The sequence below is a fragment of the Nanorana parkeri genome, unplaced genomic scaffold (assembly GCF_000935625.1).
Source record: "Nanorana parkeri isolate BGI_ZX_2015 unplaced genomic scaffold, ASM93562v1 scaffold91, whole genome shotgun sequence".
NCBI classification, from domain to species: domain Eukaryota; kingdom Metazoa; phylum Chordata; class Amphibia; order Anura; family Dicroglossidae; genus Nanorana; species Nanorana parkeri.
The window spans coordinates 1269587-1289768 of record NW_017306359.1 but is presented as its reverse complement, the minus strand read 5'-3'; the positions used below and the strand labels follow the sequence as shown (position 1 = coordinate 1289768).

The 20182-nt window shown below is 39.6% G+C and overlaps 1 protein-coding gene across 1 annotated transcript in view; it reads right to left on the bottom strand.

Moving 5' to 3' along the window:
* Positions 1-20182, bottom strand: part of CNTN1 (contactin 1) — an 84837-nt gene that overhangs the window by 35710 nt on the left and 28945 nt on the right. Inside the window, exons 4-9 of the mRNA XM_018552525.1 lie at positions 18729-18901; positions 13762-13857; positions 8837-9043; positions 7797-7893; positions 6935-7116; positions 3388-3512 (exon numbers count right to left, since the gene is read on the bottom strand). Coding sequence (XP_018408027.1) covers positions 3388-3512; positions 6935-7116; positions 7797-7893; positions 8837-9043; positions 13762-13857; positions 18729-18901 — 880 coding nt within the window. The remainder of the gene's footprint in view (positions 1-3387; positions 3513-6934; positions 7117-7796; positions 7894-8836; positions 9044-13761; positions 13858-18728; positions 18902-20182) is intronic.

The following is a 20182-nucleotide window of genomic DNA, read 5'->3' as shown; positions in this document are numbered from 1 at the left end:
TGCTTCCCCAGCTTCTCACCGACATCTGTTGCCGGAGAGTGACACTGAATGCGAAAGTTATGTAATATACATCACTTCCTGCATTCGGGGACTGGAGAGGAGATCAAAGGGAGATCGTGTACAGATCTCCAGTAACAGAGTCCCAGCCGCACCAGGCACAGCGAATCTCGGGAATGGCAGCGGCAACGGGGGGGGCACACCCGCAGCTACTACAAGTGATCGGGCGGCCGATCGCTTGAATGTAAAAAGCCATCACTGGTTGTTTACATTTCTGACAGTTAAACCACTCGTGTGCGTGCTGAGCGCCGCACACGAGCAGGGGGAAGGGCAGGACGTCTTAAGACGCCCTCCCACTCCTATGAGGCTCCCGTCCGGCCGTTCAAGAATGGCCAATGGATGGGAGGTGGTTAAAGGAAAAACATTTTTTTTAGAAAACTGAGAAGTAATAAAGTAGACTACATTTCAGCAGCCATTTTCCACTTTCTAGTTCAGTTTGGCAGCGGGTTTGATTTACTAAAGGCAAATAGACTGTTCACTCTGCAAGGGAATTAGCACTTTTGCATTAGTGATTGAGGTGAAGCTCTGTTGACTTCCATTATCCAATCATGTTCAAGCAAAAAAAATATGTGTTTTTATTTTCCTTGCACATGATTGTGTATTCTTTGCAAAGTGAATTGTCACCACATTTATTAAGGTAAGGAAAAATTACCTTGCAAAGTGCAAATTTCCTTTCAAAATGAACAACAGCCTATCTGCGTTTAGTAAATCAACCACAACATGTCAAGAAAGGTACAGTCCAAATGTTTAATAGCTGCAAACAAAGCTGGTTTCACTTCTCCCCAGGGAATATATATATTGACCACAGATATTAGTGGCTGCACCATTGCAGGTACCTTATAAATAATATGAAGCCACTCGTCTGTGAAGGCTTGACAAAGGAAGAGTACCTCCAATACTTGTTGCCTAGTAACCAGGGCCGGATTTCCCACAAGGCCAACTGAGATCCGGACTCGGGGTAGCAGGGGTGCGGAATTCCTATGTCCCAACGCCCAGGCCATGCAGTTCTGGGCGCCGGGCGGGTAGTTGTTCTTTACATTTAGCCCTGCTTTGTGCAAGCAGGGCTAAATATACATCGGGGAAGCTGCCACTTGTTTTGTACAAGTGATCTCGGCAATGGCGCCAAGATCACTTGTATGCAGCCTGCATACAGGGGGGTGCATTGAGGCAGCAGAGAGAGTAAATCCGGCCCTGCCAGTAACCTCAGCTGCCACCCCTCATCCCAGAAGAACCTTGTTGCTTCATGATGAGGAGAGAGGATGCTGCAGCTTTACCGTGCTCTGCTGTTCCCAGGCAGTTTCCACAGACCTGCATGATCCATCCAGCCAGACAGTTTGGCATCTCTCTCTACCTCCTTTCACACACGGCTCCAATGCTGGACAAGGGGAGCTGTTCAGAGTGCACCTGGCTATGTGCCACGCTGATGATTTTAGCTGCTCATTTACGTGCATGTATTTTTTTCTCCTATTTAAGAATTTACCTTTCTGCTACACTTTGGTCCTTTGCACCTTGCTCTTTTTTGTTGGTGTTTTTGTTGGATTTTTGCCTGTCCATCTTGGGGCTGCAGGACCTGAGTACAATTAATTGATAGGTTCTTATGAACTATTTAGACCAGCGGACCTATGGGCTCAAGGTTGTGAATTTTTGTGTTGTTTTCTTGGGTATATGCAGCTAAAGCTTTGTGTTTTATATTCACAATGACTGTACATTTCATTATATTGTGGCTCCAATTTAGTTTATAGCAATATTTTTATCATTGAAATTTTAATAATCTGAAGGGATAAAGTTAGTTTAATATCAGCAGTAGTGTTTTGTATCTAGTTAGAGTGCCTTATTAAGTTGTAAAAAGTTTCAAGAAAGATTCCTGGAAATCATGTGAATTCCAGAAAACTTCAATTTCATATGCATCAATGTTTATCTGTGATTGGTTAATGTTGAATCACCGCCCAATGCTTACTCTGTATAACTGTTCAATTTGTACTCAATAAACTTGATACAGGGCTGATACCACACACCTTTGTGTCTGGGTTGATTATTCTGAGCTTGAGAGTGTACCGATTCAGCGGAAGAAAAGTAGGAAGTCCGTGGCAGATTTGACCCTGGGGTTATCACTAGAGGTGCACCCAAATTAAAATTTCAAACCCGAAACGAAAACGAAATGTAAAACAATGTCAGGCCGAAACTGGAACTGTTTTTTATTTAAACGTTTTACATTTTTAAAATATTTTATTTTAATTTATTTTTAATAAGCTTATAATTTTTTTATTCATTTTTATGAAATATTTTTATTTTGTACTTTACTTTTAAAGGCTTTGGGGAAATATTGGGGGTCTAAACAGAACCCCTGATATTTCCCTTTTAAAATAGAAAAAGAGATTGAGGACACAGAGTTCGCAATCTCTTTTTCTGCCGCCCGTTATAAAAGAAACAGGAATCCTCTATACTGAGTGTTCCTGTTCATTTATAACATGAGGACAGAGTACGTTTACTATAACCACAATTATGAATGAACAGGAGGTGATGTAGAGCACTTCCCATTCATTCATAATTGAGGATACAGTAAATATACCATGTCCTCAATTGTTTACAAACACTTAGCGATCACTGATCGCTGAGTGTTTATACCTCACTCTCCTTCCTATGTTAGTAAGCGAGAGGAGCTCCTGTCACAGATCGGCAGAGCGGTCTGTGGCCAGAGACAGCCAGCGCTGTCACAGTAGGCTGAGTGCTACGGGGAGGAGAGACGCCGGCCGCTCACAGTGCTCTCCTACCGCAGCGCTTGGTCACCTGTGACAGTTTCTCTCCTCCCCGCTGGGACACAGAGCAGCGCCCAGGGGGGAGGAGAGAACAGGATGCACCACTATATTGTCAAGAAAATGGCACTTTCGGCATTTTGCCAAAAGTGTAATTTTTGGCTGATATATTGGTGCATCCCTGGTTATCACAAAGTAAACCATCAGTTACCTTCTTGGTCCTCATGTGCAATATGTTCTCTGCTTTATTGTAAACCTTCTTGCAGATGTGACTTGTAAGTGTTTCTCCATGTACTATGAATAGGCTGGTTGATATTATCAATTGGGGCTGTATGGGCACAGGGCTGAATTATGTTGCTTTCCCATTTCCAAGGGAAAAGGGCATACAAGGGAGTTGCCATTTATATATCTAAGCATATAACATGTTTCAAATTTCTCTTTACTCCATACTATTCAAAATATTCTTGTATTATCATAAGGCTACTTGAAGTTACTTAAAATAAGCTAAAAATAATATATAAAATGATGTAGTAATTATCATACCAGTTCTCCTGATAAATCTAATTGAAGCACTTACCGCGTCCCCATTTTTCAACCATCTAATTGTTGGAATTGGCTTCCCCTTGGCAATACAGGGCCAGTGCAAGTCACTACCTATATCCCTTTCTGTATCATTTATATGTTCCACCCACTCTGGTGCAGCTGAAAAACAAAAATAAAAATATACAAATTTATGCATTGCAAATATAGAGCTGTACCAAATGTAAAATAAATATATAAGCGCAGATTCATCACATAAATTACTTTTCTATTTTTTTTAGTTTCACTTTTCAAGCACATGTCAACTCAATCACTAAAACTCATACAAGCTTTAACATGTTAATGTAATTTTAAAAGTCATTTTCAACATTTTTAAATCTGCTGATTTGAAAACTAACTCCTGGTGATCCTGTTATAAGGGTCCTTATTCTAGCACTTCCAGTTATGGAGTAACAACTTCCTACTCAAGAACTCTTGAGTTGTCATCCTGTCCTACAGGCTTCCAATGGTGGCTACAAATGGCTGCTTTAACATTACACAGATACAGCCCTAAAAAATGCCATTGCTGGAGTACATGCAGACAGAAAGTGACTGTTAAAAGGCTGTAGGAATTCAGTAGCACTAAAATGGAACACAGGAATAAAATGGATAATGCAACTACTTTACTATTCAGAGTCTATTGCTAGCTAATGTCCACTGTATTGGATTTTTCCATGGTAATATGAAATCAGATCAGTGCAGTAAAATGCATTGCTCATTCCTCTAAACAAATTGTTTATTTCACTAACATCTAGAGCTGCAGCTTCACATTTTACAAGTAGAACCACCTGCAAGTAAATTCTGCTATTACTATCTGGTAACTCAGATACAATAAAATGTATGCCTAAACTGCAGTGCGTAAGGCAAATTGTAAAAAACACACAGAATAAATTCTTGTTGATGCTTATAAGAGAGATGGGTCAGAAGCAGCAGGCCAACATAAATTTATCCTGGAAAATCCCTTTAATATGTCATTAGTAAATTATCTTAAGCAGGGCTGTAATTCTACTGCATAGCCTATGATCCCAATCTGCTTGGTTTTATGAATGGATCCTTTAACAAGTGTAAATGGCTTCACTCAGTTATGAGAGTTTTGCATTGTAGCTGGAAGGTGTTTGACTCAAGGAATGACCATACATATAGTGTTAAAATGCAAAACTAATAAACAAAATTCACAGTAGAGGGATAACAGTAATAGGCCTAGTACTTTGTTTTTCTTAAACTCCACCTTTAACCCCTTGCCACTGGCCCTTTAGGAGGTTCTTAAAGCTGGGAGGTTGGAGGCAGACTTCTCGATGATATGATCACTGTGATAGGCTATCACAGTGATTATGTGATTGGGAGCCAGTCCTCAGCTCCCAATTGTTAACAGTGACTTGAAGCTGTCAGTGTGGTCGCTGTGCTGGGGGTGCTGTGGAAGCATGCTGCCAGCACAACACAGCAGTGCAAGCTGTACATATCTATTTTTTAGAGCAGACCATTGCTGCCACATACAGTATATGTGTGCAACTGGTGGCGATTGAATAAAGCCCAACTCTGGGCATTTTTTAAAAGTATAACTAATGGAAATATTTTTTTAAGATTTGGATAGAGTGGTGAGGTGTATTGGGTAGAGTATCAGGTTTTTTTTATTGCTGTCTGTGTTCCCATTTGGGAGATGCATTCTCGCTGACTGTCCTGATCACCAATGTCACAGGGAATGCAAGTGAGAGTAAATCCAAAATTCTGAGACCAGGAAAAGAGGTGAACTCCAATAGGGACACGTGTTCCCATGACAACTGACTAACAGGGGATTTCCTTCACATTGGAAAGATAACTTCTCACTCCTCACCGAGTCTGCAGAACGGGAAGTGAAGGGAAATGTCCCTAATGAGACACATATAGCAAAAATAATGACAGTGGTTATAACCCCTCCTCACTCTATCCATAAAGAAAAAAAAGTTTGGCTTTTGAGATACTTTAAATGGTGCCCCAGAGGTGTAAAAACGTTTTGTTTTTTTAACGAAGCTTGGGTTGCAATACTCACCTCTTTTCACCCCATCCCTGCTACTAGATGTCCTCTGTCTTCCAGGTTGAATGACACCAAGCATTATTTAACCCGCTTCCTGTGGGTGCAGAGTGTCATAGACCCACCCCTTAAGAGGGCATCACTATGGGGTCTATTCACGAAGCTGCCGAGGGCAGCCGAGTGAATGACTGCATATGCGTTCGGCTCGGCTGAGCCGCTCAGCCATGATCGGGAGCTGTACGGGCTATTGTGAATAGCCCGTACAGCACCCCTTCGGTTCTACTGAACCGAAGGGGTCCTGGGGCCGAAGTTAGCCGAAGGATTGGCCGAAGCTACGGCCAGATCCTTCGGCAGCTTCGTGAATAGACCCCTATGTCACCTTGCAGTCACTATGATGCAGAGAGCAGCATCTTTACATCAGTGTGGCCCTCTGCACGATGACCACCAACCATCACTGGAGAATAGGCAAAAAGGAGGAGGGCCCTGCATGCCATGTGAAATAATGAAATAATGAGGCTGCAATTGCTTGTTCCCTGGTTGACATGCTGAGCCACTGGCCATAGTACCTTCTGAGTCCCTGACCCAGAATAAGTATGCAGATCAAGAAATGCAGCGTAAAGTCAGAAATCTTTTTCTGCATACATGTAGGGCAGTGACTCAGTAGAGTTAATTTACTAAAGGAGTAGAGAATGTTCAGTTATACAATCATCTACTAGCAAAAATCCTGGTTTTGAAATTTCCCTTGCACATAATTAACTATCAAAAACGAAGATAGCTTCCCCCCTATTCACTATGCTGAGCAAACATTCTTTGCTTGTTAAGTGAATCACCCAAAATTCCTAAGTCAATGGGTTAGTACGAAAGCCAAGCAACTAGCAAGTTCAGAAAGTAGTCAGCAATTGCAGCTTACATGTTTGCCACAGTACAGGTTTTTCTTATATATTAAAACCTTAAAAGTAAATACTGAACTTTCCAAGTGCATGTGCTGCTGAACTCTGATGACTGGTCCCCTGAAGTACGCTGGGAAACCAACACTTGCAGGCGTGTCATTTTCCTGGGTTCCCCGCAGTTCTCTATAGTTCATCTCTTTCTTTTCTTTTTTGTATGTACACCTTTTTCTGGTGTCTTCAGCATCATTACGTGACATGTGTTCACCTCTTCTCTGGTGTTGGGTGGTCCTTGATGATGCAGAGGCCAACGCAGATGTAATAAAATAATGAGAGCAATCTACATCATACACTGTGAGTGCACTCACAGGATGTCTTTATTCATTCAACCTGGAAGACTGTGGACATTAAATGGTGTAAAGGACTTGCTGCAGAGGACAGTGTCGGAGAGCAGGTGAGTACGGCAGCAAGAGCTGAATTTATCATTTCCATTTTCCTGGAGGACCATTTAAAGAAATAATTAACCTAGGAGTTGGGCATTAACCCTTTCCAATACATACTCTGACAAATGTCACTGTTCAGTTATCCTTTTACCTGTGTTTATGAAATCATTTTCTGAAAAAAAGTAAGGAAAGGTAAACGTTTCTTACCTTGTACATGCACATATGCCCTGTGTGTATCTTTCCCCTTAATGTTCTCAGCCTCACACTCATAGGTACCTTCATCTTCTGGCTGGATGTTAAAAATTTTAAGCATAGCACCCGACTGACTAATTTCAGCTGTGGCAGGCATTTGTTCATTCAGCTTACGCCATCTAATTACAGGTACAGGGCTAAAAAGGCAAAAGTATAAAAGTGTTTGTGGGGGAAACAAAAGTATCCCTTTTACTACAATATCATCCCCTAAGAACTTCTGAGTGGCAACCTAAACACATTTGCCATGAACACTGAAATACAGGAATTGCACATAAAACTCACACTAAAATGGTAGTTTACATTGCAGAACATTGACATATAAATAGTCACAAAATTGTAAAAGGCATTGCAGAGACCTAACAAAAATATTTTGTCTTTAAAAATGAAAAATTTAGATTCCTTAGTATACTACTTTGGAAATAAATGTAAAGGGGAACTGCTGTCAAAATGTTTTTCTACTTCTAGACATAGTGGGAAAGTATCTTAACCTTTATTTCTGCATCCCCTGGTGTTAACCCTTCCACATTACTAAATAAGTGTTCTTTTCTCTCTTGTCTTTGCATCCCTTATTCCTTTTGCTTCCTGTTCTGGTGACCACGAGAAACTGAAGGTAAACCTTCCCTGTGGAAGTGCAGGCAGCAACTGAATCCTGAAGGACATTTCTAAACCTTTTGTTTGGAGTTTTCAACAAAACACACAGATGGAATTATGTTAAATTATTTCCATAAAAAGGGCTACCTACAGCTACACTGTTACATCATTAGAGATTTGTAATTTTTGAACATTTACAAATTCACTGTGCTAATGTAGTACTTACTTTCCCAAAGCAAAACACTCCAGTGTCACATTTTGTTCTTTCAGGGCATAAATATCAGTGAATCCAATTTGAATATCTGCGGCATAGCGCTTTGCAGCTACAATACAAAGAAAAGAAATAATAATAAATATAATATCTGACATTCATTTACAAAACAAAAGCAGTGTTCATCTTCTGTTTCCCCACTGTGCTCAAAAGGTTCCTTCCGCCTGGTGATTCTGATTTTACAGACCTTGTGAGGGCATTTCATGTTATGTGGTGACAATCATCTGACGTGGTCTCGCAGTTAGTCTCCTGCAGTGGCACCCTGTCACATGCTCTCCCAAAGGAGACTACAAGTGGCCATGCCAACACACATTGCATAAGCAGGTACCACTGTTGCCACAATCAGAAAATGGTGCCCTGAGAAAGAATGTGCAGCAGCTGCTAAGTACATGCATATAAACTGAAAGTGGTTTAAAGAAGCTGCAGCAGAACTGCAACACTAATATTCAACAAAAAGGAAGAAAACAAGGTGAACAGCTTTTATTTTATTTTTTAAATGGCAATTGTTTAGGATGCAGAATGATTTAGAAAACTAAATGTCATTCAGATAGCATTTACATCTATTTTAATACAAAAAGGTCTTATTTATTAAGGCAGTGTAAAGTGCAAAGACCATGTTCAGTAACCCATGACAACCAGTTTAGTTACACTTTACTGTGGTCAATAAGAAAAAGATGAAATCTAGTTGCTATGCACAGGCACCTTCTAAATGTACATATTGCTCTATATCTGTAAAAAATAAGTCAAGGCAACTGGACTTGCTGTATTTTTCTTGAAGACGTTTCACTGGTCTTGGATTTTCATTTTGTTTCATAACGTTTCATATTGCTCTATGGATTTCAATATTTAAAAAGGCAATTTCTCTTATGCTATCTAGATTTGATATTTGATTTTGACAATCAGAACAAGTAAATGTTTATACATTTATAAATTTTTATTATAAAGACAATTATATATATGACTTATTCCCATAAGTTATAGAGTGGGATACTTACTTTCTGCCTGGGGTAAAAGTGAAATATATTTGCTAAAGACACTTTTTGTAATTGAAGGACTGGATACAAAACAGGAGTAATTTCCCCTATCAGACTGTTCTACTTTCGCAATATACAAATTTCCATTTGCCTGGCTAACAAATCTGCGTTTGTCCACATTAATAAAATTTGGAAATTCATTTAGGATCCATCTGTAATTAAGGTCATCTGTGTAGGAAGGAAAGAAAAATAAAGTATGTTAAAAGACAACAGCAGACTGCAAAGAGATGTTTGGCTTTATGAACAGAGTATTATACACAAAACAAAATGTTTGTGTTTATATATATACTATATACTGTACATAATATATATCTATATATTTATATACACACAGTATATACATAAGGATATAAGGAATATGTAGTGACACATGCTAGTTTAACAATCGTTTAAACCTTTCATGTATATCAAAAAAAACAAGTGTTATAAGCAGTGTACGGTGCTGATTGTCCTAAGAAAAGCACAGGCCCTTGGAGGGCTACATTTTTTGTATATATTTTATAGTAAAAAAATAACATGGCTATTGTGTGGCCATGCTGATACCAGCTGGCATGTTCTTTAATGCTGAGGTGTGGTCTTTAGAGTGGTCCCCCAAAAGAGAGGCACTTATTGCAAAGTATCTCATGTTAGAGGACACTGGGTTCTTTGGTGCATGCTTGTCCTAGGGTGGGTGGGATGATATGCAACCCCCTTGCCACTCTCTGGAGAGGTGGCAAGTAGGTTGTGACCCTCTTCCAAGTTGACTACTAAAAGATCTAAAGCAGGGGTAGGCAAACTCCAGCTGTAGTGCAACTGCAAATCCCATTAGGCATTGCAAGACTCTGACAGCTACGAGCACGACTCCCAGAAGCAGATGCAAGATGGGCTTTCACCCCAGCTGGAGGGCTAGAGTTTGCCTTCCCCTGGTCTAAAGAATCCCTTACTGGTTCATCTTTTTCGCAAAAAAAACAGACAAACAGACTCACAACCTTATTTTATATTTAAATGGCCCTTGGTTAGGGTAAATACCCATAATCTTCTTTTTCCTATATTAGACCTTTCTTTGTTATCTTGTTCAGAACAGGCACATAATGTAGATATGGGGCCCAAAGACTTCTTTACCAGTTTACCATGGAGGAAATTACAACCAAGCAGGCTGCACATAAATTACCCCATGGCAGCATGGCAACTTCAAAGTACCAGTCAACAAAAGTCAATAGTAGTTTAACAGGAGTACCCCTGATCGGAAGACATTTCTCAAATTCAATCCACTGCCCCCCAGGTGCTAAAGGGTATTGGCATGGTATATGTTTCCAGCTCGCCAAACATGGGGATAACTGTCTGTATTCCTAGTGTACCATTCTGCTATTCCTTGTGCGTGTTTGTGAAAGAGGCATTGTTTCACAAACTCATACAAAATTTTAAAGTACTGTTTCAAATGTAAAACTGTAACTGTAATCAAGAGAATCTGGGACCAATTAATAAATAAAGTTGTACTATACTATGCCTAACAAGTATTTTAGCTATTCATAAATACAAAACTAGGTAAGCATTCACACTGTGCCATTAGTCAGGGGAGAAACTGAATTAGGTATTTCTCATATAAAGGATTCACCTTACTTTTATGTTGCGACTCTACTTACTAAAACTCTGCACAACCTTTCTGACTGCCAACCTTTAATAACAGTTTGCCGTCTTCAAAGAGTCTCAAAGAAGAGACTTCCAATTCTCTGAAGTAAGGAAAAAGTTCCTTTCACTATCATTCTGCTAAAATCTGTACAAAAGCAATATCTGCCTACATCAGATACCGGATTCCAAGTCTTTTAAAAAATAAGTTTCATATGATAATTTCCCTTAAAAACAGATTTATAGAAAATCTGTTTTTAAGGGAAATTATCATTTTTATTCAGATGAAAAGCAAAATGCCTAAAGACTATATAGACCAGCATTTCCCAACCCCTTTTTACGATCCCAACACCTTTTAAAAGTATGCAAAATCTTCAGTCTGAAATGTAATTTTTTTTCATTTTTACATTTATGTTTTTTATATGTGGTCCCTCCAAAATCCATACCAGAACCTTATCTGAGATAGGGGTCTGGTAAGGATTTTAAGGGGATGCACCAAAGAGAAATACAAAAAAGTGGGGTTTCCCACACGTCACATCAGAGTTCCCCCTTTACATCAAAACCCACTTTCACATCAGAGTCCTCAGTCCCCCCTTTTACATTAAAGTCCTACTACCACAACAGGGTCGCAGCTGAGGCAGAGGGCAGGAGGGGGAGCAAGCCTGAATAGAGGCAAACTTTTCTGAATGGATCCCACCCTTCTGAATTAGCATCATTCATTTTCATGGTGCTGGTGTCTGCCCTGCCCGCACCATGGATATACTAGGATATATTACTTTCGATACAACCATTGCATGTGCAAGAGAATTTTTTTTTTTTAATACAGCACACAAATTATGTTAAGACATTTGTTTTCTGTTTAATGCTCTTTTTTGATGCTAAGCACACCACACACAACTAGAAGTTGTGTTAGGGTGACAAAAATGTACTACCACCAATGTAGCAACAAGCCTTATGTGGTTAGATATAAACGTATTGTATTGTTTAGGTAGTCCATGTAATCCAATGTATTAATTAGAAGACAGTGGCATTGATTTACTAAAGGAATAGAAACTTTATACATAGCAAAGCGAATGTTTACTGAGCCAAGTGAATAATAATTAAGTTGAACCTGTGTTCACTTTGAATAGCCAATCATTTAGAAGATGAGATTTGCAAGTTCTTAAAGAATACATTAAAGGAGAACTATTGGGTTAGGGCTTTTCCCCATAGTTCTCCTTAGGGTAACGGGGGGACACAAACTAGCATCCTCCCGTCACCCTAAGCTCAGTATACCGCGAGCTACAGTTCGCGGTACACTGAGACGCCGCAGTATACTGCGTGCTGTAGCTTGCGGTATACTGAGACGCCGCAGCTGAAGCGGATCCCAACAATTATGTCTGGATCCGCCTAGCTGCATGAGTGACAGCTGGCTCTGCCTATCTAGAGGCAGAGCCAGCTGTACCCGCCCCCTACCCCGTCCGTTCCGCCAGTCAGCACTGGAGGATCGGAGCGGGAAGGGGGGAATCCAGCCACTCTCCTGTCACGGCAGAGAGCTGTGACAGGATCGAGAAGTGAGCGAACCCCGGTATGTGTTCGCTCACTTCCCGATCTACTGAGCCGACCTGTGACAGTCTCACAGGTATCTAGAGGCAGAGCCAGCTGTACCCGCCCCCTACCCCGTCCGTTCCGCCAGTCAGCACTGGAGGATCGGAGCGGGAAGGGGGGAATCCAGCCACTCCCCTGTCACGGCAGAAAGCTGTGACAGGATCGAGAAGTGAGCGAACGCCGGTATGTGTTCGCTCACTTCCCGATCTACTGAGCCGACCTGTGACAGTCTCATTGTCACAGGTCGGCTAGAACTATGAGGTGAGTGAAAAGCACTCACCTCATAGTTCTCCTTTAACTCTGAATTCTAATTCCACAAATCCCCTCAGTAGCAAACCCCAATATAACATTCCATACCTTGCTGTTAAGTACTGTATCATTATCTTTTAGACTGCACTGCCTGACCAGAAACAGTAAAAAAAAAGGGCTCAGCGCACTGGAACAGGGTTCCCAAGGAGGAGAGGTATTGGATGTTTTCGGCGTGCCTTCCTTGTATGCAAGGAAAGAAACACAAGCTGTAGAGATAATAAAAAGATGAGATAGGAGCGCAACAACCTTGTGCGTTATGTAAGTGACACCAGAGGACAGAAAACAGGGACGCCACTGATTACTTAATTGTTCCCCTTCCGCCTGCTGATCAGGCTAGCTCAAGAACAACCAGTGTACCTTCCATGGTCCCAGGCCATCTATACCCACCATTGCTGTGAGTGAATTTTATGCTTTTATTATAAAATCCTTTTCCTCTTTTGTTACACTACCAAGGGGCTCCTGTTCTTCTTTTCTTTTTTTTTTTGCTTTACTGTTTCATATTTTCCACAACATTTCCACTGACCTCTTAAGCTGATGATTGCCCCTGTGAAATCGAAAACATTTTTCCACTTCACAAGTAATGTTCTGTGTCAGACTCCCACAGCTGATGTATATGCTGGCCTTTACTGGTCTTTTGTGAGTGTATACATTACCCCTCTTTTCTGTCCTCTGGTGTCATTTAGATAATGCACAAGGTTGTTTCACTCCTTTCTTTTTATTATCTCTACTGCCTGACCAGAGCCATTGCAGCCTGCACTACATTCAGACCATATACAGACAAAAATGTAAGTGCTATAATAGTATAATGACAAAACAGGGGAGTTTTGTCATTAAGATCTATGGCAGTCCCCTCTCATCACCTGTTGCATGCAAAAGGTATTCTGCTCCAGATTTATCCTGAATGGAGGACAGGCTCCAGTGGCTCTGATTATGCAGAACTGCATAGGCAGCAAGTTGTGGGATGCTATTTGTTACTGTAAAATGTAACGTGTAAGCAGCTAACAGACCTCACTGGATAGCATAAGAATCGTTACCCAGTCTACTATTTATTTTCTATTGATTGCAGCAGGGCAGTGGGTGCAGGCCATATTTAAATACCTGCATAGGTTAAGCCCTGGGCATGCACCATGAACTAGTCTGCCACTAAAGTCCCATGAGACTTGTTCTGAGCTGTGGTAGTTGTGGCATTGGCTTTGGCCCACCAAGAGTGAACACTGTAGATCTTCTAAGGAAAGTCAGTCTACATCTCAACACAGAAGATTCCCATGAAAATCAAAAATAACCAGTTCACATGAGAATAGAGCATATGCTTTGGGTTTTGCCTACATAATGAGAGGTTGGGAAGAAGGAAAAAAAATGTAAATGATCCTTTTAGTGGTTATCACCTGGGAAGTGTGGTGGAGGGTCACAAATCAGCATTACTCCAGTGCCTTCCTTTACTTTTACTTCCGGGCGCTCCTCAGCAGGGAAAGGGTCAAGATCTGTGTTCAAATAAAATACATACAAATGAATGATGCCATTTTCTCCACTTATATAATGCAATATGTCACTACACAACTGGTGGATTGAATACGTCTCTTTTTAATGTTTCCCATTAAGCTGCCTGTGTTCCCACTAGGAATGTTTCTCTTCACATTATTGGGACACAAACAGCAATAAAACCCCTTTTTGCAGCAGTAAAGCAGCAAAGAGCATTTGTTAAAACAGACTTGATTTGCTGTGTATCCCAATTGGAAAGGCTCACTTAGTTTCATTAGGACAAGTCATAATTAATAGTTACCCCACCAAGAATCAGTCAGAAAAAAAAACAGAGATGATATATTCCCTTTTCTATTCACATTTAAAAAAGGCTTTATCTGAATTCCACCAAAGTCCACTTTTGTCCACGAAGACTGCTGTATGTGGCAACTCAAATTAGGTTCTGATAAGCTTCTGATACAGTACTTGGGAATAATGTCTTTTAGTTCTTTTATATGAGCCAACATGTGTGTTACGTTTTTTGTTCCTTTATGCCTTGTAAAGTAGTTTCAGCACACCTAACAAGACACTGTAGATGTCAGAGGAAGAGCCATGGCTGGATCCCCCCAACCCTCCCGCCAAACCCTCCCACCTAATGAAGAATGACAACCAGATGGCGGGGGCAGCAGTGTTGGTTTTAATTTTTTCTTTATTATTTTGTTATTTTTAACTATTTTTTACATTTGTATTTATCTTATTATCTTTAACTTTTTTATTTATAATTTTTAACTTTTTAAATTTTATTCGTATTTATCCTTTTTTACTTATTTTTTGATGTTTATTTCTTGTATTATTTTTTACTTTTTATCAATTTTTATTTTTTTTATTTTCACCTCACTTTATTGCTATTACACAGGAGCTAACATGCCCCTGTGTGATAGCATTTGGAGGTGACAGGTTATCTTTATTGAACCTGTCACATCTAATACAGGAGATTGAGCACAGCACTGTGCTGGAACTCCTGACAGCTGAGATGGGAAGGCTCTCCCATCTCAGTGTTTACATGGAGCAGAACAGAGAACAGATGTTCTCCGCACTGCTTTCAATCCTGAACTACCTTGCCGAGGTCCTAGGTCCCCCAGAAGAGTGGGGGACCCCGAAAACCACAGCGGAGAGGGAGATGGCCAGGAGGGAAAGAGGAATCAGAAGGTGAGAGTGGAACATGGCGGGGGGGAAACGGACCTACAGGATAATTACAAGTGATCTAAGCATCGCCTCGATCATTTGTACTAAATGAGCAGCAGCATTCCCGCTCTACATTTAGCCCTGCTTGCCCGAAGGAAGGCTAAATGTAGAAAAAATCTACATACCCTGCGGCTGAGCCTGCCCTCTACTCCCTGCCACCCCGAGGCCAGGCCTCGGTGGCCTTCTGGGAAATCAGACCCTGGGAGAGCAGACATATGCAAGGCAAAGCAATTCACTTTTTATGTCTTCCAGCACAGCAATAAATCATGGTCTGCACTGATAAAGATAAGGGTGAATGAATGTCAATTATGTGAAACTTTTCTGTGTCTGGAGAGAAAATTGAAGGGGTTATGTGTTATTATATATCAGTTCTGAGGCTGCAGTATACCTGCACTGGTGACCACTAAAAACGCACCAACATATTTTATCTCTTGTAAGCTAAGAACATAAACGTCTTAAAATACAATTGTGGAAAAAAATATCCCTTAATGCCAAGGTCAAGCGATCCTGTACAGCTGTCCCTTTCCTGCACCTTAGAATGCTTGCAGTAAGTTGCAACATGATGAAAAGAAGTTCCTATAGTTTTTGCTGGTTGCATAACCAGAGTTTCAACAAATGCAGAACACTGAACTCAAGAAAAGTATGTGGGAGTTTTTAATTTATGCTTTTTATTAAAAGCAATAATAACAGCCTTAATAAAATATGAATTCATAAATAAAAACAGTTATAAAAGATTGATTAAGCCTTAACTATGTGTTTTGTGCAGATACCATAGAGAATGTGTGCATGAATAAACATGAATATAGTTGAAATTAAAATATTGTCTAAATTATAATAAGTTCATGAAGAAATGTCATTAAATGAATACAAGAAGACGTATGCTAATGACTCAAATTAATACACAGTAAGTAAAATAACTCAAATAGATAACAGCCTAATATGAAGGCTTTAGGCGTTATGTGTTAAGCAAAGTGATATATAGTATATATAGGGAAGTAAACTCAGCACAGTTTTCTAATGAACGTCCATATGCTTTCAATGGTTTATTTTCAAAGGTCCATTTGGTGCTCTGGTCAACAATATCAGACTAATAAACCAGCAAGAGGAGTTTGGTCTCATACACAATAATCAAATAAGGCTGCTTGCCCTGCATTCCTGATTCACACTTACATGTCTATTCACTAAAGAGTGAAGAGCTTGGAGAAGGCAGAAGTGAACAATTTAGGACAACATAGCTGACCTGGAAAAATTCTCCAATTCAGCTCACTTTCCAGTTCAGCTATTTTGGCCTAGATTGTTCACTTCTCCTGCCTTCTCCAAATCCTATACCCTTTAGTGAATGGGCCTTTTGGTGATCCCTGACCCCTGGGGCATAAAAAAAGAGAGTGGATAGAGTCAAATGGACTAGTAAACACAAGTGTTCATCAAATTGTAGGCTTTGCACTAATGCCATGTTAAAAGGAATATGGATTGCAGCAGTGTCTGTGAAAGTTCCTGCTGAAGTCCTCATTCATGTATCTCCTAGGAAAGGGCAACAATGCAATGCAATGCAGAAATGCCTGTTTGTACGTGATCTTAGACTAGGGCTGCACTAGGGCTGTTCAGTTTTCAACAGTATGTTGTCATTTTGATAAACTGATTTTTGCAGCACGATTGCTTGTCCTGTATAAATATTCTCACCTCAAACCAGACAGACAAATGGGTATAATCTGACTGCAGAACAAGCTCTTTTTAAATTAACTTTCTATTAAACAGAAAGTATTGGGGTTTTTTCGTCTGTGCATATTTTGAGTTATTGCGGTGTTTACCCTAAGAAAATTTTAGGTATGCTTTTTTTTAACATTTGTACAAGCTAGCTCTATAGAGATTTGTAGAATCGCTGATGGAGGGAGCTCTTATTGGTTCAGTGCACTCACTCTCTCTATATATTACCAACTGCTGAGGAGAGATCATACACACAGCATTGTTTTCAATAAGTTGGCTCATAGTTCTGCTTTGTGGGATAGAGTAATGAAACAAAAATATAATGTAGCAATGGAAAGCAATAAGTAGTGTCTGTGCATGTGGGCTGCCCCCATGTATGTAAGAACTGGGCTTACTATAGGCCCCTATGCAAGTTTTTCTCTTGTTGATAAAAACATTTGTACAGTAGGACAGGACATTGCTGCCAGTGGTTAATGCAGTTTCACCAGTGAATCTAGAAAATATGATTTGCATAGACTGGTTATATACATATGACTTCGTTTTTACAAGCACAATCTAACTAAATCACTACCTATGGGAAAAGCTCCTGTAGCAGACATGGTATACATCAAGGCATTTCTATACATTGTGCAGAACAATGCTTGCATCCTGATAAGAAACCATATAGTGAAATGTTGCACGTTCCTCAGACTGTTGAGATAGATTTTTGAATGAAAAACGTTGCTGGCTACATTTGCATTCCAACAGGTAGAATATGAATTGGTCTGCGCCATGATGTAGATGTAAAAAATAGGTAGCACAAACTAAGCAAATGCTTAATATATTTTTTTAAACTGTATATATAGTATTTTACATTACAGTTACAGTTACAGTTTATAGTGCCTGCTTATGGTGGGAAGTGTATGTTACTAATTTTCAAAGCAAGGTGGCATTGTCATGGCAACTAGCTTCTGGGAGCAATGCCAATGACTTCAAACTGGTACTTATTTCATCACGTTCCTTAAATCTTATAGGGGATAGGAAAATAAGTGTTTTGGCATTCTCGGTAGCCATGCATACTACTGGCTGTGGCTGTACACTACTACTTCTAGTCACCCACACAGCGCACCAATAATTTATTATATAGAAAGACATATATGTGATGCCTAAAAACTGTGCACTATTAAATTGCAAAAGCAACCATTTTCTAGTACACCACTGAAAATAAATATTGATTATTATTATCATATAGAAAGATTAGCAGATAGACAAAACATTACAATTCAGCCTACTAGCTCCTTACCAGATTTGCACCTGAAAGTGTTTCTGCAGTTTAGGGTGCATAATACAGTTTCTCTTTTTTTTGTAAAAAGATGAAGTACTGTGCTAAGCCCCTTTCTCCTACTAGGCATTACTGTTTCATATAAATACAAGCACACTATTAACTGGCAAACAAGCTGATTTATTACAAAAGACTTGTACATTTGTGAGCCCTCTTGCTATAGAATCTATAGCCCATATATATACATCACCAACCTGGTAGGGTTCAAGACAGTAAGTGTGGGGGCACACACGTATTAACCAAAAAGTTAAAACAGAGACTAAAATAAAATTAGTTAAGCACTAACGGACTGGCAGATTATCACAGATATTTAAGTGCATGTGTAAAATTATCAAATATTATTTTGAAAGCTTGTTTTGCTAATCTCTAGAGAAAAAGACAGAAATACATACTGAAAAAGGCACGAAGATAAAGGCAAGAGAAAAAACAAATAGTAACTTGTGGATATTCTGTCAACAATAACTAGTACAGCTACTAAAACCAGCAAAGGTGCTATAGCACAAATGATTTAGGCGATACAGCAACATGGATATAGAAAGACTGATAGTCAAACAAACAATGTGGTGTGCTTAGCATTTTTTACCCTACTGTTTTTAGATGCTTGACAGTAGAACGTATACATACATCCAAAGTTGAGTCTGGCTTCATGGCTTCTGATTGTTCCATATTCATTGGTGACTATACAGACATATATCCCAGTATCTCTTGATTTATCTGGATTGTTGATTAGTAGATTACCTCCAATCATACTGTAGCGTAGATTTAGAAGATCAATATCCCAGTTATTTAGTCTCCACCTGAAACATAAATGTTTTAATCTTAAACAATAAAGTCCATATTAACTAAAGGAAATAAACACTTTCAGAGGAAAGGGTGACACATGCTTTAAACAATTCATATGCTTCCTTTTTTAATAAATCATTTTTAATTACATCCATCTTATAACAGAAGTGCCATTTTAGAATCCCAGAAGAGATACACTAGGGTTTCTTGTGCAGATTAGAAACAAAGGCACCGGCCATGGGAATCAGCTGCTGTTTGTTTTTCTCTCTCCATCCTCTACCCACATTGAATGTCTCTGTAGTTCAGTAAATAAAGTAGCCCAAGTCTATCTGCACTTCTACAAAATGCAGATGTATATGCTTAGAAATGTGCCTTAGTTTTAGGCTTTTACTTCTTTAAAGGGGACTTTACAATTCACTGCATAACTTTCTGCATTACCCTAACTTTAACCCTTTTACTTTGAAATGATGGCACAACACATTTTACAGTAGAAGCAGTAACAACATACCTGGACCACATTTAACATTTTATGTAAATGTTTTTCTACCTTTGCAACTTTACAAAATAACATTGAACGTCCCTTATCAATAATATATGCAAAACGTTTGTAGCAGTTACTCACGTTCAACAGAACACAAATGAAGTTAAATTTGACTATTACTAGTTATGCTATGACCCGGGTAACTGAAATTCTTCATAGACATATTTGCAAGATGACTTTGGTATATTCTAGTAGTAAATTAGATTACTTAAACTTTACTTGCTTAAGGTAAAACAGACTGGGCCTCATTAAGATACTTCAATAATAATATCTGGCCCAATTTACTTTAAGTACCCAAAACCCATAACGCTGTTGTCCGGCAGGCTACTCACTGCTGTTCGGTCTATTCTTATAGATGCCGAAAAGCAGTGAGTGAATAGCCGAATGCCGCTGAGCGGCATTCGTCTCAGCTGTTCTGCTCGGTCCCTCTGTGGTACCGAGCAGAACAGAAAAATAGTTTAAAAAGTAGAAAAAAATAAATAGAAAACGATCGTGTAGAGCTAGCAGTGACAGCTAGCTCCGCCCCAACTGTTTTCTATTGGCCGGCAGTTCTGCTGCCGTCAAAAAAAGCTGTGTCAGAATAGAAAAAAAAAAAAAATTTGCCATAGGAATGCATTGCTAGATTTCTATTGGCTATTTCAATTTGCAATAGCCAATAGCAAACTAGCTATTGTACCCGCCCTCTGCTGCTGTCAATCAGTAGTGGTGGACCTGATGGAGAACTGCAGCAGAGGGCGGGTGCAATGCTAGTTTG